Source organism: Salvelinus sp. IW2-2015, linkage group LG4q.1:29, assembly GCF_002910315.2.
Source record: "Salvelinus sp. IW2-2015 linkage group LG4q.1:29, ASM291031v2, whole genome shotgun sequence".
NCBI classification, from domain to species: domain Eukaryota; kingdom Metazoa; phylum Chordata; class Actinopteri; order Salmoniformes; family Salmonidae; genus Salvelinus; species Salvelinus sp. IW2-2015.
The window spans coordinates 75,054,070-75,078,150 of record NC_036842.1 but is presented as its reverse complement, the minus strand read 5'-3'; the positions used below and the strand labels follow the sequence as shown (position 1 = coordinate 75,078,150).

Sequence of the window (24,081 nt, the reverse complement as noted above, 5' to 3'; positions counted from 1 at the left end):
AGGTGACTTACTTGAGAGACTTTCTGTAGCTGAGAAGTCTGAAACAGAGTTGACAGAACAATATGAGTCACACCAGTACACTGGGAGTACAGCAGACTTTACTTTCCATTACTGTACAGTTACAGACAGACTGGCACACTGAACAGCACTTCAGTAGACTAAAGCCATGAGAGACAACAATACACACTGCCAACTGTAGCAATGCAACACAGCAACACACACATAGAGTGCTATATAACAAGGGCTACACACACTGAGTGCTACACACTTGAAGGGCTACACACACTGCCCATTACAACTTACTGGATGACAAATATCTCCTTCCGTCTAAAGAAGAAGGAGGAATACCTGGAGAGAGAGTTTGAGAGAGGAGTTGGAGCAAAGCTTGATGATTAGTTGATCATTTGAGTCAGCTGGGGCAAAACCCAAAACGGGCACCCCTTGGGGTCCCAGGGACCAAGTTTGGAAAACCCTGGGTTAGAGTGAGTGTGGAGAGCACAGACAGCCTGTGTGTGGTGGTGTGTGTGTTTATGTGTGTACTGTAGTATGCGTGTATGTGTGTGTGTGTTAGCAGCAGCCATGCACATTCTGTAGGCATGCAGGTAGAGTAGTAGAGGCAGAGTGAGCATAATGTTACAGTGGGTAAACCTTTGTGAAGTTGTGTGTGAATGAGAGAGAGGGAGTGTGTATGTGTGAGAAAAAGACACACACAGGCATACACACACTGACCTGTGTAGTTTCTCTTCCTTCAGCTCCAGGTCAGCCACAGCAATCAGTTGATCCAGTTTAAACTTGGTCTCTATAATCTCCGCCTCCCGGGGAGAGTAGGTTCCACCCTCCTTCTGACGCTGACGGATCCTGTCGTTGGATGAGGAACATGTCAATCACTCTGACACAACTGACTATGGCTGGCTGGGTTTTGACTAGAAAACTTGAGGTTTTAGATTTCAATACTCTAAATAATACTTTTAAAATAAATTGGATTCTGAAGTATGTTAAGAACCAGAACAGTATTTGGAATGTCTTCCCTAAGTATTTATTTGACTCTGTTGGTGGTTTAGAATGTTTGCTTCAATGTAATTTTGATGTTGATAAAATCCCAGTAAAGTTGGCCAAATTCCATAAGCAGGCAATTTTAGCTGGGATGTTAGCGTATAAACACAATTTCCCCCCTCACAGATACTTTATATGGAACAACATATAAGATATACGATTTAAAAGTAAGTCTCTTTTCTTCCGTAACTGGTTTGAGAATAAAATTATTTTGGTTGGTCAGTTACTGAATGAGGATGGATATCTACTTTCTTGAATTTCTTGATACATTTAAAATTCCAATAACCCCGAAAGAATATGCAATTGTTTTTGATGCGATTCCAAGGGGGGTTGTATCTCTTTTAAATTCCTCTGTGGTTGATGTAAGTAACATAGATTTACATGAAAATATATTCTTTGGCAAATTAACATCAAAGATAAATGTAGTAATAAACAGATTAGGAATATTGTTTGTGATACTACAATTCCCTCAGCAAGATTATTTTGGTCTAATATCTATGGTGATATACAATGGGGGAAAGCATGGAAAATTGCTAACAAATATTGTATCAGTAACAAGGTAAAGGGAGTTTCATTTAAAATGTTACATAGAATTTATCCTGTGTAACATGTTTTGAAAAGATTCAAGCTGAATAGTGACTTTAAACGTGATTTCTGTGGAATGGAGAAGGAGACCATTTTGCATTTGTTTTTTGCCTGTATTTATAGTAGAATTTTTGCTATTGACATACAGATTTTGTTACAAAAAAATAGGATCGGTTGTACTTTTTAACGGTGTTGATATAATGATTTATTTCAGAAATTCTGACATATAAAGATGTAAAGATGTAGTATATTTAATTCAACTGCTAATAATACTAGGTAAATTTCATATTCACAAATGCAAATGTTCTAATTCAAAACCTAACTTTTTTCACTTTATAAATTAATTGAAACAATATGGCACTACTTTAACTAAAATGAAAAACAAAAAGGCAATTAAAACTTGTATTATTAATGAATATGATTTGTTTGTTTAGGATTCCTGTCAATGTAAATCGTTTGTATGTATGCTTGTTTGCATGTGACTATTCCTCTTTTGTTTGTTGATATTTGTTAATAATAATTTTAAAAAGTTTAAAAAAATAAAATAAAAAATATATAGAAAAATAAAAAACGACATAACTAGAGGCATCAGCTGTAACCAGTTTACCTGACAGAAGCGTAGATGATGAGGATGAGCAGCAGGGCCAGGAAGAAGGAGAGGAGAACTCCCAGAATGATCTGTTCATCTCTGGTCAACAACCCATCCACTGACAGACAGGAGGGGTTGAGGGGAAGAGAAAAAAAGAAGCCTTTCGTGAACTAACACTTGCACTTACATTGACGGGCTGCAATGGAGCGGGTCGAGAGCTTCAAGMTCTTCGGTGTCCAAATCACTATGGACTTAAAATGGTCCACTCAACKACGCACAGTCGTAAAGATGATGCCTGAAGAGCTTCTATTCCCAAGCCACAAGACATAGCTAACATAATGGCTACACGGACTATGTGAGTTGACRCTTGCATTTWMTTTWTWTTTTTGCACTGTGTATATGCATACTCACAGGACTCTACACACTCACGCACACTGACACTCCAACACACGCATGTCATGCACAAACATTTATACTAACTCTACAGCACACACACGTCCACACACTCACATACAATCATCATTTACTCTGCTTGAGCTCCTGTTCCTCTTATAGTATATTAGCTCAAAAGTATCGTGGAGCTCCTGCACCTAAATATAAACAGTACCGGCACCCAAAATGAGAACAGGTGTTGTACCGAAAATCTCCCCATGCCAGAATTCTCCCCCTCTTCGCGTTCTTCATTGCTGCGACTTGTTTGCTAGTTGAGACTTCTGCTCTTCACTCCGTTGTCAGTTTAGCCTACATTTCARTGACATAGTAGAAGAAAGCATTTTTGTCTGCAGTTTTCGGTTTGGCTATTTGTTTCGGTGTATTTGGCGGTCTAGCTTGCATGGCGCCCGGTGCCGCCCCCGGCAAGATGCAGCCCTGGGCGGCTGGCCATGTCGCCCGTAACTAAATCCGCTACTGATTTTGTARTCGTCTATAAATAAATCTCTTTGCCAAAATTCGTCATCTCTCCCATGTCTTATTCGACTAGTATGTTTCAAAGTGTAAGGATAATAATTCAGCCATAGTTGTTCTGAAATGTTTATTGCTTGCCAACATTTTACTCCCTCCTCTATGTTTAATATAACACACATACATTCATTATTCATTTCGGTTGCCTATCCTGACGTGAAGTTTGTTCTATAGAAAGTATTTGACTCTGATGTGTGTCACAGCAAGTATTTGACTCTAGCCACAAAATTAAGGAAATTAGAAGGGGGGATTCTGGCAGGGGGGAGATTTTCTGCACGACAGGAACCTATTTCAGTCGAAGTCAAGCACTGACTATACACATCTACCTCCATTAGTCCAGTATCTCTGCACATTGAAAATAATATGATATTGAAACTGACCCTGTATATAGTTTCACATTTTCTCTGTTCTTCTTCTTCTTCTTCTTTTTTCTTGTGTGTTTTTGTTCTACCTTATGATACTTTTAGTATTGCATTACTATTGATTCCTGCATTGTTGGGTTTAGAGCAAGAAATGCGTTTCATGTACTTGTGCATGTGACATTAACTTGAAACTTACTAGCTCTGAGTTTGCTGATAGCTACTTTATTTAGGAGAAATGTACTTACTGAGACATYTGGTTGTCCCACCTAGCTATCTTAAGATAAATGCACTAACAGTAAGTTGCTCTGGATAAGAGCCTCTGTTAAATGACTAAAATGTAAAAAATTCAAATGAAGGAGTGAGAGTGGTGTTGTTTAATCCGTTTTAATCATCGGAGAGGAAAGATGTTTGTGGAGAGAAGAGGAGTGCTTACCTGCTGTTCTGATATGCTCAGAGTAGTCAGAGTCTGTGTACTGGCCCCGGATGTTGGTGGCTCGGAACTTAAACCTGCCACACAGACAAAGACATGCACTGTATTAAACTTTGTACGTATGTGTGTGTATGTGTTTATATCTATGTGCACGTGTATGTGTTTACATGTTTGTGTTGTGTATACTCACACGTAGACAGTGTTTGGTTTGAGGGGTCCGTTACAGAGTGTGTTACTGTACTCTTCAGTCAGACAGTTGTCCTTCTCTCCGATGACATAATGATCATCCTGGTGGTCTATGCGCTCCCCCCCTGAGTCTCTATGTTCCAGAACCCTGTCCCTCACAATGCTGTGTRTAATGCGTGAGAAAGTGAGTCTGCTGGTTTGTGTGTCCCTGCTCATACGGTCCCTCACGCAGAGTGGGTTGGGGAAGCCATTGTCTGTTAGGTAGGGGGCGGAACGAGAGAGAAATGCTGTCTTCCAGTTGGTCAGGTTCATGCTGTCCATCACTGAGACAGAGAGACAGACAGATGTCAGACTAGACCTATAGCAGTGGCTCCTACATATTTTAGTTCAAGATATATTTTCTGTGTGATASATGTGTGTTTATGTGTGTGTGTGTGTGATGTCGTACCCCCAGATTCGGACATGATGACCTGGATGCTGCTGATTGGTCCGTTGTCATTGCTGTAGAAACAGGCTGGCATGCGAACAATAATGCTCCTGGAGGTTACCATGGCAACTCCTCCTCGGTCCAGCACCACCTGGGGTCTCTGGGTGGGCTTGGCAGGAGCTACCCACACACACACACACACACACACATTTCTGTATCATGAAGTGTTCGTAGTGCATACACATATATTCACAATATGACACCCCCTATGACTAAGTTTCTAAGGCTGTTGGGGTTATAAAGGGGTTATGTAGGGATTATGAATGGGTTATGTAGTGTTTATGTAGCACTGTACCTTTGATCCCTGTAGTGATCTGAACCTCTGAGCTGGGGGGGCTTAAACCTGCTCCGTTTACCGCTGCAATCTGTGTGTGAGAGAAGAGAGAGAGTTGGTCGGAGTGTTTCAAATGGTGAGAATAATTTTTCAGAAAGCACAATTGTTCTATGACACTGTGTGTTCCTCACCCGTATATTATAGTTGTGAACCATGTGTTTGTGTAGTTGTGCCTGTGTGTGTGAGATCCTCACCCGTATACTATAGTTGTAGCCTCCCTTCAGCCCGTCGATGACTGCGGTCAGGGTGCGGTTCTCGTTTTGGACCACGGTGAGGCGGTTGATGGTCATCTCTAGCTGGCCCTGGCGGTAGACCAGCACCGTATAGGAACTGATGTTCCCATTAGGCTCCTCCGGGGGGGCAAAGGTCACAAACACACGGGTCACTTCCTCTGGAATTACCTGGAGGGTCACGTTCTTAGGAGGATCCCTGGGCTCTAGAGGGAGCAGGGGAGAGGGATGGAGGGAGGATGAGGAGGAGGAGAGAGAGAGTGCTTAACTACRTTCTAGCAGTTGAATAAAGTAGCTACTGTATTGCTGTATGTGTGGGTTCCTCACCCTCCTCCATTGTTCTGATGACAGTGGGCTCAGTGGCTTGTCCGTCCCGCCGTGCGTTCTCCAGTCGTCCAGTGAAGGCGGTCACGGTCACAGAGTAGCGAGTGAACGCAGTCAGGTTCGACACAACTACGGTCCTCAGCTCCTCTGGGCCGCGCACTACAGACTGGTTTAACCCCTCGCTATCCAGCTGAACAACAACACAACATACAGATGTAAGAAACTCATTTTTTCTCATTATTCTTTGAGTGTGTGTGTGCATGTGTACTCACAGAGATTACGTCTATGAGGTAGGAAGTGGGGCCGGTAATCACATCTGGGAGTTGCCATTCGATACGGAGGCCGTTGGAGGACATGGTCATTGAGAGGTTGCTGGGAGGGGCATCAGGGTCTGAGGGGAGAGACAGGTATAAATATACACATACTGCCAGAATTATTGCCACCCTTGATAAAGATGATAAAATAAGACTGTATAAGCTATATTGTATGCTAATTTAAAAAATATATATACAGTACCAGTCAAAAGTTTGAACACAACTACTCATTCAAGGGTTTTTCTTTATTTTGACTATTTTCTACATTGTAGAATAAATGTGGGCGGCAGGTAGCCTAGTGGTTAGAGCGTTGGGCCAGTAACCAAATGGTTGCAAGATCGAATCCCTGAGCTGACAAGGAAGAAATCTGTTGTTCTACCCCTGAACAAGGCAGTTAACCCACTATTCCTAGGCCATCATTGTAAATAAGAATTTGTTCTTAACTGACTCCTGAGGATGAAAAGGTTTTGTTGTGGCCTCTTCACSACTGTCTTGGTATGTTTGGACCATGATAGTTTGTTGGTGATGTGGACACCAAGGAACTTGAAACTCTCGACCCGCTCCCCTACTGATTATGTTTTGCTTTTTGTGTATTGTTGTGTATAATAATGTGTGTTTTAATGTGTTTATTGTATTTTGATGTGTATTGTGGTGCTATACAGGGCTCAACTGGTCTCAACATTGAATCTTTTTTTGTATCGTCATTAGCACAATATTCATTATCCTAATTCTAGCTCCAAGACGCCGGCAATTAGAAAAAAACAACAATGTAGATTGTGCTGATTTATTGGCTCATTGAACCATGTCGCGCACTGTAGTCTAAAACAATTATGTCATATCTGAATTATGTKATCTTTATGCACATTCACCATTGTATTAGTACATTGTATTAGTATAAAATAATCYATTTTTCTCATTTTTTGGAGCATACAATATAGCACAGTCTTTTTTGCTCATCTTTGTCAAGGGTTCCAATCCTTTTGGATGTGACTGTATGTGTGTGTGCGTGCGTGCGTGGGTGTACTTACTCCCAGCCAGTGTGTGTGTGTATCTCCAGGGTGTGTGTTCTCCTGGCCCAGCATTAGTAAGAGCTGTGATTCTGAAGCGGTAGAGGCGGTACTTGGCCAGAGACTGGAGAGTGATGCTCCTGTTGCCCTCACCACCATCAGAACCATTCACTGACACCAACACCTGGCCAGGAAGATCATGAACATGAATATGATGTTGAGTTCAATGTTAGGAAATGTATTCTGCAGATATACATGTAGACAGATGTACGACACAGTGGCTTAACAACATTTACATTCAGATATCCAGGTAAAATTACCTCCTGATCCACACAGCCTGGAGCCAGGGAAGGGCTCGGCTCTGGGAGGTGTGTGGCTTCAGAAAGGGGTGTGTTGGACAGGCAGTCAGGTGACAGCAGCTGCACGGTGATGCGGTACTCAGTGAGCATGCCCAGAGCAGAGAGGGGAGCAGCCCATTGGAGCGTCACGCTGGTGGACGTGGTCTCTGACACACTCAGGAATCGAGGGACACCAGGAACTGCAGGAGGATATAAGAGTGGGTTGAGTTGGTACAGTTAATCTGGTCTCCTGGTGTAGTGTACATGTGTGTGTATGTGTGTGTGTGTGTACCTGACTCYGGGTGTGTGTAGGCAGTACAGTTGACCTGGTCTCCTGGGCCGGCAGAGTTGACAGCCGTTACGGTGAGTGTGAATTCTGCYTCCGGCGCCAGCCCACTGACCGTATACTGGTTTGTGTCAGCCTGGTGTATGTATGACTGTGAGTCTGAGTGTCTGTCCACCTGGACCTGGTAGTACAGGATGCGTCCATTGGGGTTGGCTGGAGGCTCCCAGTGTAGGAACACAGAGTCCCAGCCCAGACCAGAGCAGGATAGGTTACCCACCACTTCAGACACTGGGGCCAGGAGACACAGGGTTTATGCAAAAGGATTAATAGCCAATTCCACACGCATATGGCACTTGATTTCTAGTTCCACAACCATACATACCCACACACACATACCACATACATACCGGACTCATTGGTTGTGAAGGACACAGGAGTGCTATACTGGTCTCCATGACCCACTCTGGTGTAGCTAAGCACACTGATCTCATAYGAGCTGTGAGGCCTGAACCCACTCAGCTGTKCTTCTGTCCACGGACCTGTAGAGTTCTGAGAGTCAGAGAGAGGGAGAGAGAGAAAAATTAGGAGATCTTATAGACAGAACATAGCAAAGTTGCAGCACTCCAGTTTAAAAATGTTAATGTTTCTTTGTGAGTGTTTGTGTTTGTATGTGTGCAGTACCTGATATCTGATTGTGTTTGTGTTAATCTCCCAGATCCTGAAGCCGTAGTTTGTGACCACACCATTGGGTTCCAGAGAGGGTTCCCAGGTCAGCCACACAGAGAAGGCTGTGTGGTTATACAGAGATAGGTTCCGGGGAGGAGACATCGGACCTGGTGGAACACAATGTTAGAGTACATTACTGGCCTTCGTCTGTATGAAGCAGCAGTTGGAGGGGTTATGGTAGGGCAGAGGCTATAGGTTAGTAGGGGTTAAAGGTGAGAGGTTAAAGATGACCTGCTTCATCTGTGTGCAGCATCAGTAGTAGCGGGGGTCCGGAGCCCTTGCGGGTGGCTGCYGTGATGGAGAGGTTGTAGGCTGTGTAGGGCAGGAGCTGTGTGAGTGTGAGGGTGGTGTTGGGGGTGTGTGTGGTGTTGGAGCCGCCAGGGCCGAACATGGTGAGGAAATACTCTGTTATCTCTCCGTTGGCCTCCAGGGGGCGCTGCCACACCACAGACACAGAGGAGGACGACAGGTTCCTACTGGACACCAGCACTGGAGCTGAACTGGGAACTGGAGGTAGAGAGTGGGTTAATAGTATGTATGTGTATGCACATGTGTGCATTTGTGTGTGTGTGTGTGTGTCTGTAGACTCACTATCATCATCAGTCCTCACATGCAGCAGGCTGGTGTGGTTGTGGGCGGGGCCGGCACTGGTTGCCGGGGTAACAGTGAAGACGTAGGGATAGTACTTCCTGAGTTTGGTAAACAGGAAGACGTTATCGTTGGTTGTCTTGGTGATGGTATTGTTGACAGTGGGGGGTCCGGGGGGGTTGGTGTTAGGGAAAGAGGGGTTCAGAGGTTTAGGAGGTTGGGGGTGTCCTGCTTCCTGCAGGGTGAGCAAGTAGAAGGGGCGTCCGTTGGGTTCCATAGGGGGATCCCAGCTTACTATGATGGCTGTAGAACTGAAGATCTGAGCACTGAGATTGTGGACCGGATCACTGGGAACTGTGGGGAGAGAGGGGGAATTAGTATCACTGACTGAACTACTATCATTCTTCAGACTCAGTCCCAGCACTAGAAGAACACTACAGGTTATTTATGCTYTATATACACATAATACTACATCTACACCCAAACCAGCAACATCAACCAATCAAACACTGGCGCCACCCCAGGGAGAGAAACACACCAACAAACATAAAACAGCACTTCGTCATCATCATCATCATTAACAACATCGTCATCATTAACATCATCATCACCCCATGAGTCATATGGAGAGAATAACCTCAGTGTGGAATAAAACAAGAAAACTTTGACCAGAGAAACTTCAAATCGAGAAACAAAAAAACTGAGACATTTTGAATAGCAGATACTCATCCTGGCCACACCCACTTCCGGTGTCCATCCTCTAAGTTCCGGTCACTGAGTCTGACCATATGGAGAGAGCAAACTGAGCATGTGCACCAGGGGAAACAGGGATGGAAAGAAGGAGAGACGCAGAGATGGAAGATATAAGGAGGGAGGGGAGACCTCAGTGAAGGCAGATTGAGAGGCTGGTGAAGTGGATGGATGGGTGGAGGAGAGAGGGCGGTGTGTGGGTGTCTGAGCCCAGGGCAGTGAGCCCTGCTGGGCTTGGCAGGGCAGGAGAGGCAGGGTGAGCTGGAGGTCCCGTGGCTGGAGCACAGAGGCAGAGACACACAGTCAGTATTAGAGACATCTTCAGACCGAAACAAGAGGCAGTCACTATTACACGTCAGATGAAGGCAGCAGTCTGTCTACACAATTTTTCCCAAAATCACATAAAAACAAAGAGATCATCGTCAAATAGGAACAATAATTACATTTCTTTTGAATAACACAAAAGCTACTATTTTTATCTACATAATTTATTTGACAGGAACATTGCTACTTCTTGTGATCATCCAGATACTGCCATTTGAAAATGATTCATCTGCATCTTAAGCTACAGACTAAACTACTAACACGAATACGATAACGACCTACTCACAAAACTACATGATGAAACATCTCTACTGGATGTATGTTGATAGCATTGTGACATTGTTGATAGCCAATGTGTTTACAAAAGAACTGGATGCCTGTATCATTGCTCTGTTTGGAATATAAGACATGATCAGATATCCAACAGGTCAAAGAGTGAACTTCCACAGGGTTCAGTAAAAGGAGATACAAACTGGTTGTCTGAGGTACGGAGGCCTCGGAGGGACAAAAAGGGCCAGTTTGTCAGACTGACAGACTTACCTCCTTTTACCAGCCAGCTGAAAGTTACACTTCAATCGCAGAATTTTTACGTGATTTTATCAAGTTCAACAAGAGAGGGTGTTGGAAAAAACAGTGCAGGACTTTCTTGTGTGTGTGTGTGTGTGTGTGTGTGTGTGTGTGTGTGTGTGTGTGTGTGTGTGTGTGTGTGTTGTTGTGTGTGTGTTGTGTGTTGTGTGTGTGTGTGTGTGTGTGTGTGTGTGTGTGTGTGTGTGAAACTGACCGCCATCTGGTGGAGTAGGTCTAAAGGATCAGTACGGACCCCTCGCCCCCTGGATGGTGCTTGAGGTCAGCCAGAGGCTGTAGTTCGTCCTCCTCCTCAGGCCAGACAGACAGGTAGGACAGGTCCTCCCCCGGAGAGACAGGGTCCAGCTCTGACACTGGGATACGCTGATGGAGAGGAGAGAGAGAAACAATGCCTTTACAGTAGAAAACACACATAACACACTTTTACACATGAGCATACAGTGTGTGTGTGTGTTACTCACCTGCTTTATAACAGTGTTATTGTCTGTGTAGTACACAGTGTAATGCTGTATAACTCACCTGCTCCGTGACAGTGGTATTGTCTGAGTAGTACAGAGTATAGTGAAGGAGGATTCCATTTGGCTGAGTGGGGGGTTGCCAGAGGACGGTCACTGAAGAAAATGTCAGGTTCACCAACGACACATTCTGGGGTGGGTCAAATGGCACTGGAAGAGAATTGCAGGAGTGATTTGGTGCAAGTTGCATGTCACTTGTGTTTACTAAAAATAAACTGGAGGCATGTTCAGTTGGGACTACAAGATTTTCTCAAAGGTTTGTGTGTGTGAGTGTTTGTGCATGCGTGCTTGCCATACGTATATGTGTGTGTGTGTACCTGTGTCAATAATACTGAAGCTGATGTATATGAGGACTCCCCCGTCCCCTAGGCGTGTCCAGCTGGAGACAGAGGCGTTGAAGCGACTTTCTGAGTCAACGCTGACCACTACCGCTGTACCTGTTACATTCTGCCACACCTCAGATGACTCATTCCTACAAGCGAGAGAAGGAAGGAGGAAGAAGAAGAAGAGGCCATGTTGGAGACCATGTTGGAGCTGTTTGGAGGCTGGAATTCATGCTTCAATCAGAATGCCTCATCCCTCAACATCTCCTTTTTCAACATCACATCAGCAGTTGGTTTCAAACTAACGATCAATATTGAAATAAAACTCACCAGACTTTGACTATGTAGTAGAGGATCTCAGAGTTGGCCTCTTTCGGCGGTTCCCATGACAATTCTACCTCGTAGTCTGACAACTTCCTGGCTAACAGGAACTGAGGGGGAGTGTCTGGGTCTGAAACACACTTCCTATTATTTAAGACCAACCAGGTTGCTAGGGGAAATGGACTGGAAGAAGGAGAGAACGTTAGCTAAACGCTCCTTGATCGTTGGAAATAGCGTCTGCTTGCTGGCTCATCTGTAAGCAAAGCTGGTTGGTTAGAAGTGATGGTTTTGATGTTGTTTAATAACACTGTGGTCGCCCCTGACCTCTGTCAGAGGATCAGGAAGACGAGAGACAGAAAGGAAGTGAGAGGAGGTGATGATGAACCTTCTGTGGTCCACCATAGTCCACTACACGGCCACCTGAAACACAATGACCCTAACCATGGTCTCCCTCTACCTCCCCCCTCTTACCCCAGATCCCTCACTCCATTGGGGTGATGTATAGTGGTTTACTGCGGTGGTTCTGGGGTGTGTTTGTGTGTTAGAGAGGCTCTCACCATCCTCCAGTGTGGTGATGTTGAGTGGGTCACTGCTGTGGTTTCCAGGGCCCATTCGTGTGTGTCCCTTCACCACCAGAGTGTATTGCGCAAACTTCCTTAGGTGAGTGATCTGGACGTGGCTAATGGGTGTGGTCAGGTTGAGGAAGTGGGAAGAGTTTCGCAGCTCAAGGCTGTAAATCAAATCAAACTTAATTTAAAGTTTATTTTCATCATGAGAAAGTACACATCCAGAATCCATGCAGAAATGTACCTGTAGTGCGTGATAACTCCATTGGGCACTAGGGGGGGTTCCCAGGTCACATTCACCTCATTGGGACTGACGGACTCATAGGACAGGCCGTAGGGAGGACTTCCCGGTACTAGAGGGTACACACACACTTCAAAATGAGGCGTAAGTGTGTGCATGTGCCTAGTTTGTGTGTGTGTGAAATAAAAGGTCAAATAGGGGGGGTGCTTATATTTGTCCTGTTTCACTGCATGTAGAAGTGGGTAACCACTCGGAGAGTGGTGTGTGTGTTTGTATGTACTGTATGTGTGTGTGTGTGTGTGTGTGTGTGTAGACTCACCGTCCTCCCCAGACAGCATAGTGAGTGTGTCTGAGGTGTGGTTCCCGTGTCCGAGGCGTGTGTATGCTCTGACAGACACGTTATAGTAGGAGAACGGCATCAGCCCTGTCAAAGTCACTCTGGGGACAGAGCTGTTCAACACTGCCACATATGATTGGTTCTCGTACAGGACCTCATACTGTTGAATCACCCCATTGGCTCTCTCCGGGGGCGACCAAGAGAGGGTGGTGGTGGAAGGAGAGGTGTCTACCACTGTTAATCCTATGGGTGGGGAGTCAGGTTCTGAGAGGGAGAGAGAGAGGGATAACATTGGACTCTCTATCATGAAACCCACATAATGAGAGAGGTGGGGGTGGGGGTGTGTGTATGTATGTGTGTGTGTGCCAGGTACCATCCTCGGGTGTGACAGCGAAAATATCGTCTAGGTCAGACAGAGAGCCCTCTCCTACAGCAGTAGATGCAGCCACTCGCAGCTTATAACCTGTATACTTCCCCAGCCCTGAAACACACAGCAAGCAGCTTATAACCTGTATACTTCCCCAGCCCTGAAACACACAGCAAGCAGCTTATAACCTGTATACTACCCCAGCCCTGAAACACACAGCAAGCAGATTAACACCAATACATCTTCACAGGCTTGAACCAGGCCTGTACCATGTGTGTATATGTGTACATACAGTATGTGTGTGAGTTACCTGTGAGCAGTATGCTGGTGTTGTGTGTAACTCTCTGCAGGGCTTGGTTGCTGTGCAGGTTGAGTCCGTAAAGGGTGTAATGTGTGATTCGTCCGTTGGGGTAGAGGGGCGGAGTCCAGCTGACCAGGATGGAAGTGGAGCTAACATTCTGATAGGACACAGCCACCACTGAGCTAGGAACTATGACAACAACAACACACAACAATAAAGAACAAGAATAAACAACAATGACACTATTTAAATAACGTATTTACAGTATCTATGTGTACCCTGCTCGCGGGTCTTCTCAGAGACGTGTGAGGCAGGACCCTCTCCAATAGTGGTAGCCGCGGTAACGGTGAAGGTGTATTCAGTGAAGGGACTAAGACCAGAGACTAGGTAAGACAGCTCCTCAGACTTCATGTCTATCACCTCCTCTCTCACATACAGTCCTGGAACACACACACAGTATAGAGGACAGACTGTAGTGCATGGTAACACACCTCACTCTACTCATCAACTTCTGTAGTCTTCAATCAAGTTTCTAGTTGTAATGTCACATGCACAAGTACAGTTCTTGCTCTAAACCCAACAATGCAGGAATCAATAGTAATGCAATACTAAAAGTATCATAAGGTAGAACAAAGAAAACACGAGAAATAAAAATAAGAGAACACAAGTAAGTAAGCAAGCATACAAAAAGTTTTAAAAAATGGGTCCGGAAGAAATGGCATCAGTTTTACGTGCACCCAACCAATTGTGCTATTATGTGGGGTTTTTCGCGTTATTTGTAACTTATTTTGTACATAATGTTTCTGCAACTGTATTTTACGGCAAAAAAGAGCTTCTGGATATCAGGACAGCGATCACTCACCTCGGATTAGACGCAGATTGTTTCTACAACAAGGACATTCTCCAAYCACCAAACACCCGACATCCCCGTRATTTGCAAGAGGAAGCGACGCAGGTACAGAGGACAAAGAACCGGATGCCTCATCAGGACCCGGAGAAGGCGAGTGGGAAAGCTGCCGTTACCGTCAATACTACTCGCCAACGTGCAATCATTGGACATTAAATTAGACGAGGTACGATCATGAATATCCTACCAACGGGACATCAAAAACTGTAATATCCTATGTTTCACGGAATTGTGGCTGAATGACGACATGGATATTCAGCTAGAACAGCACACTCCGGTAAGACGAGGGGGGGCGGTCTGTGCATATTTGTAAACAATAGCTGGTGCACTAAATCTAAGGAAGTCTCTAGATTTTGCTCGCCTGAAGTAGAGTATATTGTGATAAATTGCAGGCCACACTACTTGCCTAGAGTTCTACCAAATTTCTATCAACGTGTTAAATGTGCAACCAGAGGGAAAAAACTCTCCCTCGCCCTCCATTTGGTAAATCCGACCACAACTCTATCCTCCTGATTCCTGCTTACAAGCAAAAATGAAAGCAGGAAGCACCAGTGACTCGGTCTATAAAAAAGTGGTCAGATGAAGCAGATGCTAAACTACAGGACTGTTTTGCTATCACAGACTGGAACATGTTCCGGGATTCTTCCGATGGCATTGAGGAGTACACCACATCAGTCACTGGCTTCATCAATAAGTGCATCGAGGACGTCGTCCCCACAGTGACTGTACGTACATACCCCAACCAGAAGCCATGGATTACAGGCAACATTCGCACTGAGCTAAAGGGTAGAGCTGCCCCTTTCAAGGTGCGGGACTCTAACCCGGAAGCTTACAAGAAATCCTGCTATGCCCTGCGACAAACCATCAAACAGGCAAAGCGTCAATACAGGGCTAAGATTGAATCATACTACACCGGCTCCGACGCTCGTCTTATGTGGCAGGGCTTGCAAACTATTACAGACTACAAAGGGAAGCACAGCCTCGAGCTGCCCAGTGACACGAGCCTACCAGACGAACTAAATCACTTCTATGCTCGCTTCGAGGCAAGCAACACTGAGGCATGCATGAGAGTATCAGCTGTTTCGTAGCCGACGTGAGTAAGACCTTTAAACAGGTCAACATACACAAGGCTGCGGGGCCAGATGGATTACCAGGACGTGTGCTCCGGGCCTGTGCTGACCAACTGGCAGGCGTCTTCATTGACATTTTCAACATGTCCCTGATTGAGTCTGTAATACCAACATGTTTCAAGCAGACCACCATAGTCCCTGTGCCCATGAACACAAAGGCAACCTGCCCAAATGACTACAGACCCGTAGCACTCACGTCCGTAGCCATGAAGTGCTTTGAAAGGTTTGTAATGGCTCACATCAACACCATTKTCCCAGAAACCCTAGACCCARTRCAATTTGCATACCGCCCAAACAGATCCACAGATGATGCAATCTCTATTGCACTCCACACTGCCCTTTCCCACCTGGACAAAAGGAACACTTATGTGAGAATGCTATTCATTGACTACAGCTCAGCGTTTAAGACCACTAGGTGCTCCTCAAGCTCATCACTAAGCTAAGGCTCTGGACTAAACACCTCCCTCTGCACTGGATCCTGGACTTCCTGACGGCCGCCCACGTAGTGAGGGTAGGTAGCAACACATCTGCCACGATGATTCTCAACACTGGAGCTCCCCAGTGGTGCGTGCTCAGTCCCCTCCTGTACTCCCTGTTCACCCACGACTGCATGGCCAGGCATGACTCCAACACCATCATTAAGTTTGCAGACCACACAACAGTGGTAGGCCTGATCACTGACAACGACGAGACAGCCTATAGGGAGGAGGTCAGAGACCTGGTCGGGTGGTGCCAGAATAACAACCTATCCCTCAGCGTAACCAATACTTAAAGAGCTGATCGTGGACTACAGGAAAAGGACAGAGCACGCCCCATTCTCATAAGGGGCTGTAGTGGAGGTTGAGAGCTTCAAGTTCCTAGGTGTCCACATCAACAACAAACTAGAATGGTCCAACACACCCAAGACAGTCGTGAAGAGGGCACGACAAAGCCTATTCACTCAGCAAACTAAAAAAAAAATTGGCATGGGTCCTGAGATCCTCAAAAGGTTCTACAGCTGCAACATCGAGAGCATCCTGACTGGTTGCATCACTGCCTGGTACGGCAATTGCTCGGCTTCTGACCGCAAGGCACTACAGAGGGTAATGCATACGGCCCAGTACATCACWGGGGCTAAGCTGCCTGCCATCCAGGACCTCTACACCAGGTGGTGTCAGAGMAATGCCCTAAAAATTGTCAAAGACCCCAGCCACCCCAGTCATAGACTGTTCTCTCTACTACCGCATGGCAAGCGGTACTGGAGTGCCAAGTCTAGGACAAAAAGGTTTCTCAAAAGATTTTACCCCAAGCCATAAGACTCCTGAACAGGTAATCAAATGGCTACCCAGACTATTTGCATTGTGTGCCCCCCCCAACCCCTCTTTTAAGCTGTTGCTACTCTCTGTTTATCATATATGTATAGTCACTTTAACTATACATTCATGTACATACTACATCAATAGGCCGACCAACCAGTGCTCCCGCACATTGGCTAACCGGGCTATCTGCATTGGGTTCCACCACCCGCCAACCCCTCTTTTACGCTACTGCTACTCTCTGTTCATCATATATGCATAGTCACTTTAACCATATCAACATGTACATACTACCTCAATTGCTACTCTCTGTTTATCATATATGTATAGTCACTTTAACTATACATTCATGTACATACTACATCAATAGGCCGACCAACCAGTGCTCCCGCACATTGGCTAACCGGGCTATCTGCATTGGGTTCCACCACCCGCCAACCCCTCTTTTACGCTACTGCTACTCTCTGTTCATCATATATGCATAGTCACTTTAACCATATCAACATGTACATACTACCTCAATCAGCCTGACTAACCGGTGTCTGTATGTAGCCTCGCTACTTTTATAGCCTCGCTACTGTATATAGTATTTTTACTGTTGTTTTATTTCTTTACTTACCTATTGTTCCCCTAATACCTTTTTTGCACTATTGGTTAGAGCCTGTAAGTAAGCATTTCACTGTAAGGTCTACACCTGTTGTATTCTGCGCACGTGACAAATAAACTTTGATTTGATTTGATTTATATACAGGGTTAGTCAGTTCCAGTACCATATTTACAATMTGCAGGGATACTGGAGTGATGGAGGTATATGTATAGTGTTAAAGCTGAAATATGTAACATACATAGTAAGAGTTATAGATCTCTCTTTGGTATTGAAAGCCTAAGTCTAAGACGCGTTGGATCTGTTCTATGCACGATATTTCTATGCTTCCCGTTCTTAAGTTTCGCGTTTGCGTCTTACGTTCGGTTCTGTACACCAGCTTCAAACAACTGAAAATACAATATTTTGGGTTATTTAAAATTTATTTTACAGCGGTATAGATTGTACAATGATTCTCTACACTTTGAGTGCTTGTTTGGTCATGTAAACTGAAATTAGGAGAAATATTTGAATTTTTGCAACCAGGAAAGGGCAGAGCCATTTCTGCATATTGCACCTTTAAAAGGGTTTAGAGGTTAAAAGGTGAAATGGTTATAGGTTAGAGATGAGTGTAGTACCTCCCGGGGTGCTGGAGGCTGCAGCCCTGGTGGAGGGGAGTGTCTGGAGGTGTCCAGTGACTGCAGGTACAGAGCGGGTGGAGAGGCGTGGCTGGCCAGAGGTGAGCTGGCCGGGCTGTGAGTGGGAAGTGAGCCAGGGCAGGGGTGTGGCCGGGGTTGAAGAGGTCAGGGAGAGGACAGAAGTCCCTGAAGTTACAGCATCAAAGGTCATAGGGGAGGAGTCTGGAAAGTCAGAGGTCTGGTCAGTCCCAGTCCCAGGGCCCATACTGGTCAGACTGGGGCTCTCAGTGACTGTGGGGACAGTGTAATTGTTGTGGTCAAGGTTAGGATTAAGGTCAGAGGGGGTTGAAGCGCTGTGTGTGCGGCTGGTTGTGGTCACGGTCATGCCGGTGACGACCGTGTGGTCGGGCAGGGTGACCGTGAATGCAAGCGGAGAGGTGGTCAGGCTGAGGTCAGCTGATCTCTTACGCCGCAGAGAGTCACCAGGGATACCTGGCACTAACGTTCCATCACCATGGATATCAGTCTCATTTAGGTTCTGAAGATAAGATGAAAACATCAGGCACACACACACACACACACAATTGTTTGTTTTACTATCCTTGWGGGGACCAAAACATTTGTTTCCATTCAAACCTACCCCTAAGCATTACCTTAACCCCTAACCKTAAACCTAACCCCTAGCTTCTAACCCTAACCCTAATTCTAACCCTTCCCTAATTGTAACCCTAACCCTAAACCAGGTATGGGCAACTTTGATGGGGGTGGTGGGGGCCACAAAAAATCTGAACCCATCATGAGGGGCCGCAGTTGCTCGGGGGTCAGGGGTACCCCGACRGAGTTCCTAAATTTAAAAAATATATATACAGTACCAGTCAAAAGTTTGGACACACCTTCTCACTCAAGGATTTTTCACTATTTTTTTTACATTGTAGAATAATAGTAAAGACATCAAAACTATGAATTAATACATATGGAATCATGTAGTAACCAAAAAAGTGTTAAACAAATCAAAATATATTTTACATTTCAGATTCTTCAAAGTAGCCACCATTTGCCTTGATGACAGCTTTGCACACTCTTGGCATTCTCTCAACCAGCTTCACCTGGAATACTTTTCTAACAGTGTTGAAGGAGTTCCAACATATGCTGAGCACTGATTTTCCTTCACTCTGCGGTCCAACTCATCCCAAACCATCTCACTTGGGTTGAGGTTGGGTGATTGTGGAGGCCAGGTCATCTGATGGAGCACTCCATCACTCTCCTTCTTGGTCAAATAGCTCTTACACAGTCTGGAGGTGTGTAAGATGGCGCAGACAGATAGGGCAGCTCTGCTTCTAGCTCTTAAGCAACTTTGTAGTATTTTATTTTTTTGTGTGTTATTTCTTACATTCTTAGCCCAGGAAATGTTTTGTGTTATTACATACAGCCGGAAATAACTTTTGGATATCAGAGTGGTGGTAACTCACCGGCATTACGACCGGGAATACGACTTTTCCGAATTGGATCCTTTGTTCGTACCTCCCAGGGCAATTGAACTGATTCCAGAGGCTMKTCCAAAACATCGCCGGCGGAGCAGAGGTATTCGGAGTGGACTTCTAGTCCGACTCAGGAGGCACGGACAACATCCACCACTTCCGAGTATATTACTCGCTAATGTTCAGACTCTGGATAATAAAATAGACGAGTTTAGGTCGAGAATCTCCTTCCGGAAAGACATAAGGGATTGTAACATACTCTGTTTCACGGAAACATGGCTCTCTCGGGATATACTGTCTTTGTCCATACAGCCAGCTGAGGTCTCTGTATATCGTGCAGACATTAATAAAGAACWCTTCGGAAAGAAGAAAGGCAGAGGTGTATGTTTCATGATTAACCACTGTCATGACGTTGGCCTAGGGGTAGGTTTATGACAGTCATAAATACCTCTTTCCCCCCTTTTCCCTCTCCCTACTATAACTGATGTGACATAAGAAAACCCCTTGGTTAACATAGAGATTCTGGGAACATCAGAAGTGGGGGGAAATGAACTATATTCTGGTAATCCGACCAACTGAACATATGCGTGGTACTTAAGGTATATTATGTCAGTTCGGTTGCCCTCTGACACATTCTCATCAATGATAGAATGACAAACTCTACTGTGGAAAGTCTAAACGTCAGAGGTATCGGATTCACATGGAATTGTTGTTTAATTCAAATGTTTGAATATGAAATTATTTGTGAAGAGATTAAATGTAATTTTAGCTTTTAGGGTTTTCATAAGCTTGGCTTCTGCTCAACCAGGGGCCCGCCCCTGTGAAGAGACATGGGTTATAAACTTTTCAGACACACCCCTCTCCCTCCACTATAAAAGCCATTGACAAAAATATAACTTCCTGTTCCGGGTACATTTAGGATGACGATCCGATGTCAGAATGGTTCAGATAATAACTACAGAACTAAGCCAACATCAGCATGGACTTTGGTTGCAAATGGTATGAACTTTGAACTCGTATTCACTACAGAAGTGATACCTCCTAGCCGTTGAGTTAGCAACAGCTGCTACAAACGCAGGTTAGGAAGGACAGTCAGAGTATCCCGTCTACTACACATCGACGCTACTCCAACGTATCCAGTGACCACCGGAGACATTCTTGAAAGGACAGAGGACTCGGTTTGGCAAGACGGCCTTCCATCTACCACCAACCTACTGAAGCGCAGCTCAGAGTAAATATTTATTGCATTTTCCTTTTCAAATGGGCGGTAATTTAGAATGCATAAGATACTGTATTTACGATAGCACAGCTCGTCTATGTTCCAGTCTCCCGCTCTTTCACTAAAATCCCGCCCCTTCCCTTTGTGTAACAAGCTGTCATATCTATTCCGCCCGCTAGGGACGTTTTTCTTTATGACGGCACTTTGTAATCAAGTTATGATTTAATTGTGTATGTGTGTTTCTGTGTGATTAGTTAGGTATTTAGTAAATAAATAATTAAACCCAATTTTGTATTGCTGATTCAACTTGTTAGCCAGGATTCTTGCAGATAACCAAGGATTTACCACTTTCAGATGAGACTGAATAAAATGACGATTAATGTGACTGCTATGGATGTAAAATATTACTAAATCTTTAAGAGTTTATTCGGAAGATAACAGCTCTATAAATATTCTTTCGTGGTGTCCCTCTCTAGTTAATTACATTTACCTGATTAGTTRAATCAGGTAATATTAATTACGGAGAAATTATTTTATAGAATAGCATGTCATAGCAATTAATCTGGCATAGCCAAAGACACYACACCACTCATGGTGTGATTGTGATAACATACAGAAACTCAAGTAATTTTGTTCACCCGACCTAGAATACCTCACAATGAAATGCAGACTGTATTACCTCCCAAGAGAATTCTCTTCGGTTATAGTCACAGCCGTGTATATTCCCCCTCAAGCCGATACAACGACAGCCCTCAAAGAACTTCACTGGATTTATGCAAACTGGAAACCACATATCCTGAGGCTGCATTTATTGTAACTGGGGATTTTAACAAAGAAAATTTGAGGAAAACGCTACAGAAGTTCTATCAACACATTGACTGTACTACTCGCGCTGCTAAAACACTCAACCACTGCTACTCCAACTTCCAGGATGCCTACAAGGCCCTCCCCCACCCTCCCTTTGGCAAATCTATATAGGCAGAAACTCAAACAGGAAGTACCCGTGCTATGGACTATTCAACGCTGGTCTGACCAATCGGAATCCACGCTTCAAGATTGTTTTGATCATGCGGACTGGGATATGTTCCGGGTAGCCTCTGAGAATAACATTGACGAATACACGGATATGGTGACTGTGTTTATCAAGAAGTGTATAGGAGATGTTGTACCCACTGTGACTATTAAAACCTACCATAACCAGAAACCGTGGCTCGATGGCAGCATTTGCGCAAAACTGAAAGCGTGAACCACCGCATTTAACCATGGCAAGGTGACTGGGAATATGGCCGAATACAAACAGTGTAGTTATTCCCTCRGTAAGGCAATCAAACAGGCAAAACGTCAGTATAGAGACAAAATGGAGACGCAATTCAATGGCTCAGACACGAGACATATGTCGCAAGGTCTAAGGACAATCACCGACTAGAAAGTGAAAACCAGCCATGTCGCGGACACCGACGTCTTCCGGCCCAGATGGCATCCCTAGCCGAGTCCTCAGAGCATACACAGACCATCTGGCTGGAGTGTTTAGGACATATTCAGTCTGTCCCTATCCCAGTCTGCTGTTCCCACTTGCTTCAAGATGGCTACCATTGTTCCTGTACCCAAGAAAGCAAAGGTAACTGAACTAAATGACTATAGCACTTACTTCTGTCATCATGAAACACTTTGAGACGCTAGTTAAGTACCATATCACCCGTACCTTACCCGACTCCCTAGACCCACCTCAATTTGCTTACCGCCGCAATAGCTCCACAGACGATGCAATCCTCATCGCACTGTACACTGCCCTATCCCATCTGAACAAGAGGAATACCTATATAGAATACTGTTAATTGACTATAGTTCAGCATTCAACACCATAGTACCCTCCAAGCTCATCATTAAGCTTGGAGCCCTGGGTCTGAACCTCGCCCTGTGCAACTGGGTCCTGGACTTGTTGACGGGCCGACCCCAAGGTGGTGAAGGTAGGAAACAACAACTCCACTTCGCTGATCCMCAACACAGGGGCCCCACAAGGCTGCGTGCTCAGKKCCCTCCTGTACTCCCTGTTCACCCACGACTGTGTGGCCAAACACTACTCCAACACCATCATTAAGTTTGCTGACGACACAACAGTGGTAGGCCTGATCATTGACAACGATGAGATGGCCTATAGGGAGGAGGTTAGAGACCTGGCAGTGTGGTGCCAGGACAACAATCTCTCCCTCAATGTGAGCAAGATAAAGGAGCTGATCGTGGACTACAGGAAAAGGCGGCCCGAACAGGCCCCATTAACATTGACGGGGCTGTAGTGGAGCGGGTCGAGAGTTTCAAGTTCCTTGGTGTCCACATCACCAACAAACAATCATGGTCCAAACATACCAAGACAGTCGTGAAGAGGGCACGACAAAACCTTCTCCCCCTCAGGAGACTGAAAAGATTTGGCATGGGTCCCCAGATCCTCAAAAGGTTCTACAGCTGCACCATCGAGAGCATCCTGACCGGTTGCATCACTGCCTGGTATGGCAACTGCTTGGCATCTGACCGTAAGGCGCTACAGAGGGTAGTGCGAACGGCCCAGTACATCACTGGGCCAAACGTCCTGCCATCCAGGACCTATATAATAGGTGGTGTCAGAGGGAAGCCCATAAAATTGTCAGAGACTCCAGTCACCCAYGTTATAGACTGTTTTCTCTGCTACKGCATGGCAAGCAGTACCGGAGCGCCAAGTCTAGGACCAAAAGGCTGCTCAACAGCTTCTACCCCCAAGCCATTAGATTGCTGAACAATTCATAAAAATCGCCACCGGACAATTTACTTTGACTAACCCCGCCCCCACTTTTGTACACTGCTGCTACTCACTGTTTGTTTGTTACCTATGCATAGTCACTTCGCCCCCACCTACATGTACAGATTACCTCAACTAGCCTGTACCCCTGCACTGACTCGGTACCGGTGCCCCCTGTATATAGCCTTATTATTGTTTTTCTTATTGTGTTACTTTTTCTTATTAGCCCACTTGGTAAATATTTTCTTCTTCTTGAACTGCACTGTTGGTCAAGGGCTTGTAAGTAAGCATTTCACGGTAAAGTCTACACTTGTTGTATTCGGCGCATGTGGCAAATAAAGTTTGATTTGATTTGACGCACACCTCCAACTCAATCAAGTTTTCAGATGACACAACAGAAGTAGGCCTGATTTACCAACAATTACGAGACAGCCTACAGAGAGGAGGTGAAGGCCCTGGGAGTGTGGTGCCAGGAAAATAACCTCTCACTCAATGTCGACAAAACAAAGGAATTGATCGTGGACTTCAGGAAACAGCAGAGGGAGCACGCCCCTATCCACATCGACGGGATCGCAGTGGAGCAGGTGGAAAGCTTCAAGTTCCTCGGCATACACATCACTGARGATCTGAAA

At 45.2% G+C, this 24,081-nt stretch overlaps 1 protein-coding gene across 1 annotated transcript in view; it reads right to left on the bottom strand.

Moving 5' to 3' along the window:
• LOC111962531 (phosphatidylinositol phosphatase PTPRQ) overlaps window positions 1–24,081 on the bottom strand; it is a 66,882-nt gene that overhangs the window by 9,784 nt on the left and 33,017 nt on the right. The window contains 26 exon segments of the mRNA XM_070439800.1: window positions 12–38; window positions 304–348; window positions 730–858; window positions 2,246–2,345; window positions 3,983–4,056; window positions 4,170–4,488; window positions 4,614–4,772; window positions 4,948–5,017; window positions 5,181–5,422; window positions 5,544–5,730; window positions 5,813–5,931; window positions 6,883–7,045; window positions 7,182–7,399; window positions 7,492–7,773; window positions 7,893–8,034; window positions 8,167–8,318; window positions 8,443–8,718; window positions 8,803–9,153; window positions 12,175–12,347; window positions 12,428–12,536; window positions 12,744–13,025; window positions 13,135–13,242; window positions 13,439–13,618; window positions 13,708–13,869; window positions 17,983–18,168; window positions 18,337–18,520. Of these exon segments, the coding sequence (XP_070295901.1) occupies window positions 12–38; window positions 304–348; window positions 730–858; window positions 2,246–2,345; window positions 3,983–4,056; window positions 4,170–4,488; window positions 4,614–4,772; window positions 4,948–5,017; window positions 5,181–5,422; window positions 5,544–5,730; window positions 5,813–5,931; window positions 6,883–7,045; window positions 7,182–7,399; window positions 7,492–7,773; window positions 7,893–8,034; window positions 8,167–8,318; window positions 8,443–8,718; window positions 8,803–9,153; window positions 12,175–12,347; window positions 12,428–12,536; window positions 12,744–13,025; window positions 13,135–13,242; window positions 13,439–13,618; window positions 13,708–13,869; window positions 17,983–18,168; window positions 18,337–18,520 (4,439 nt within the window).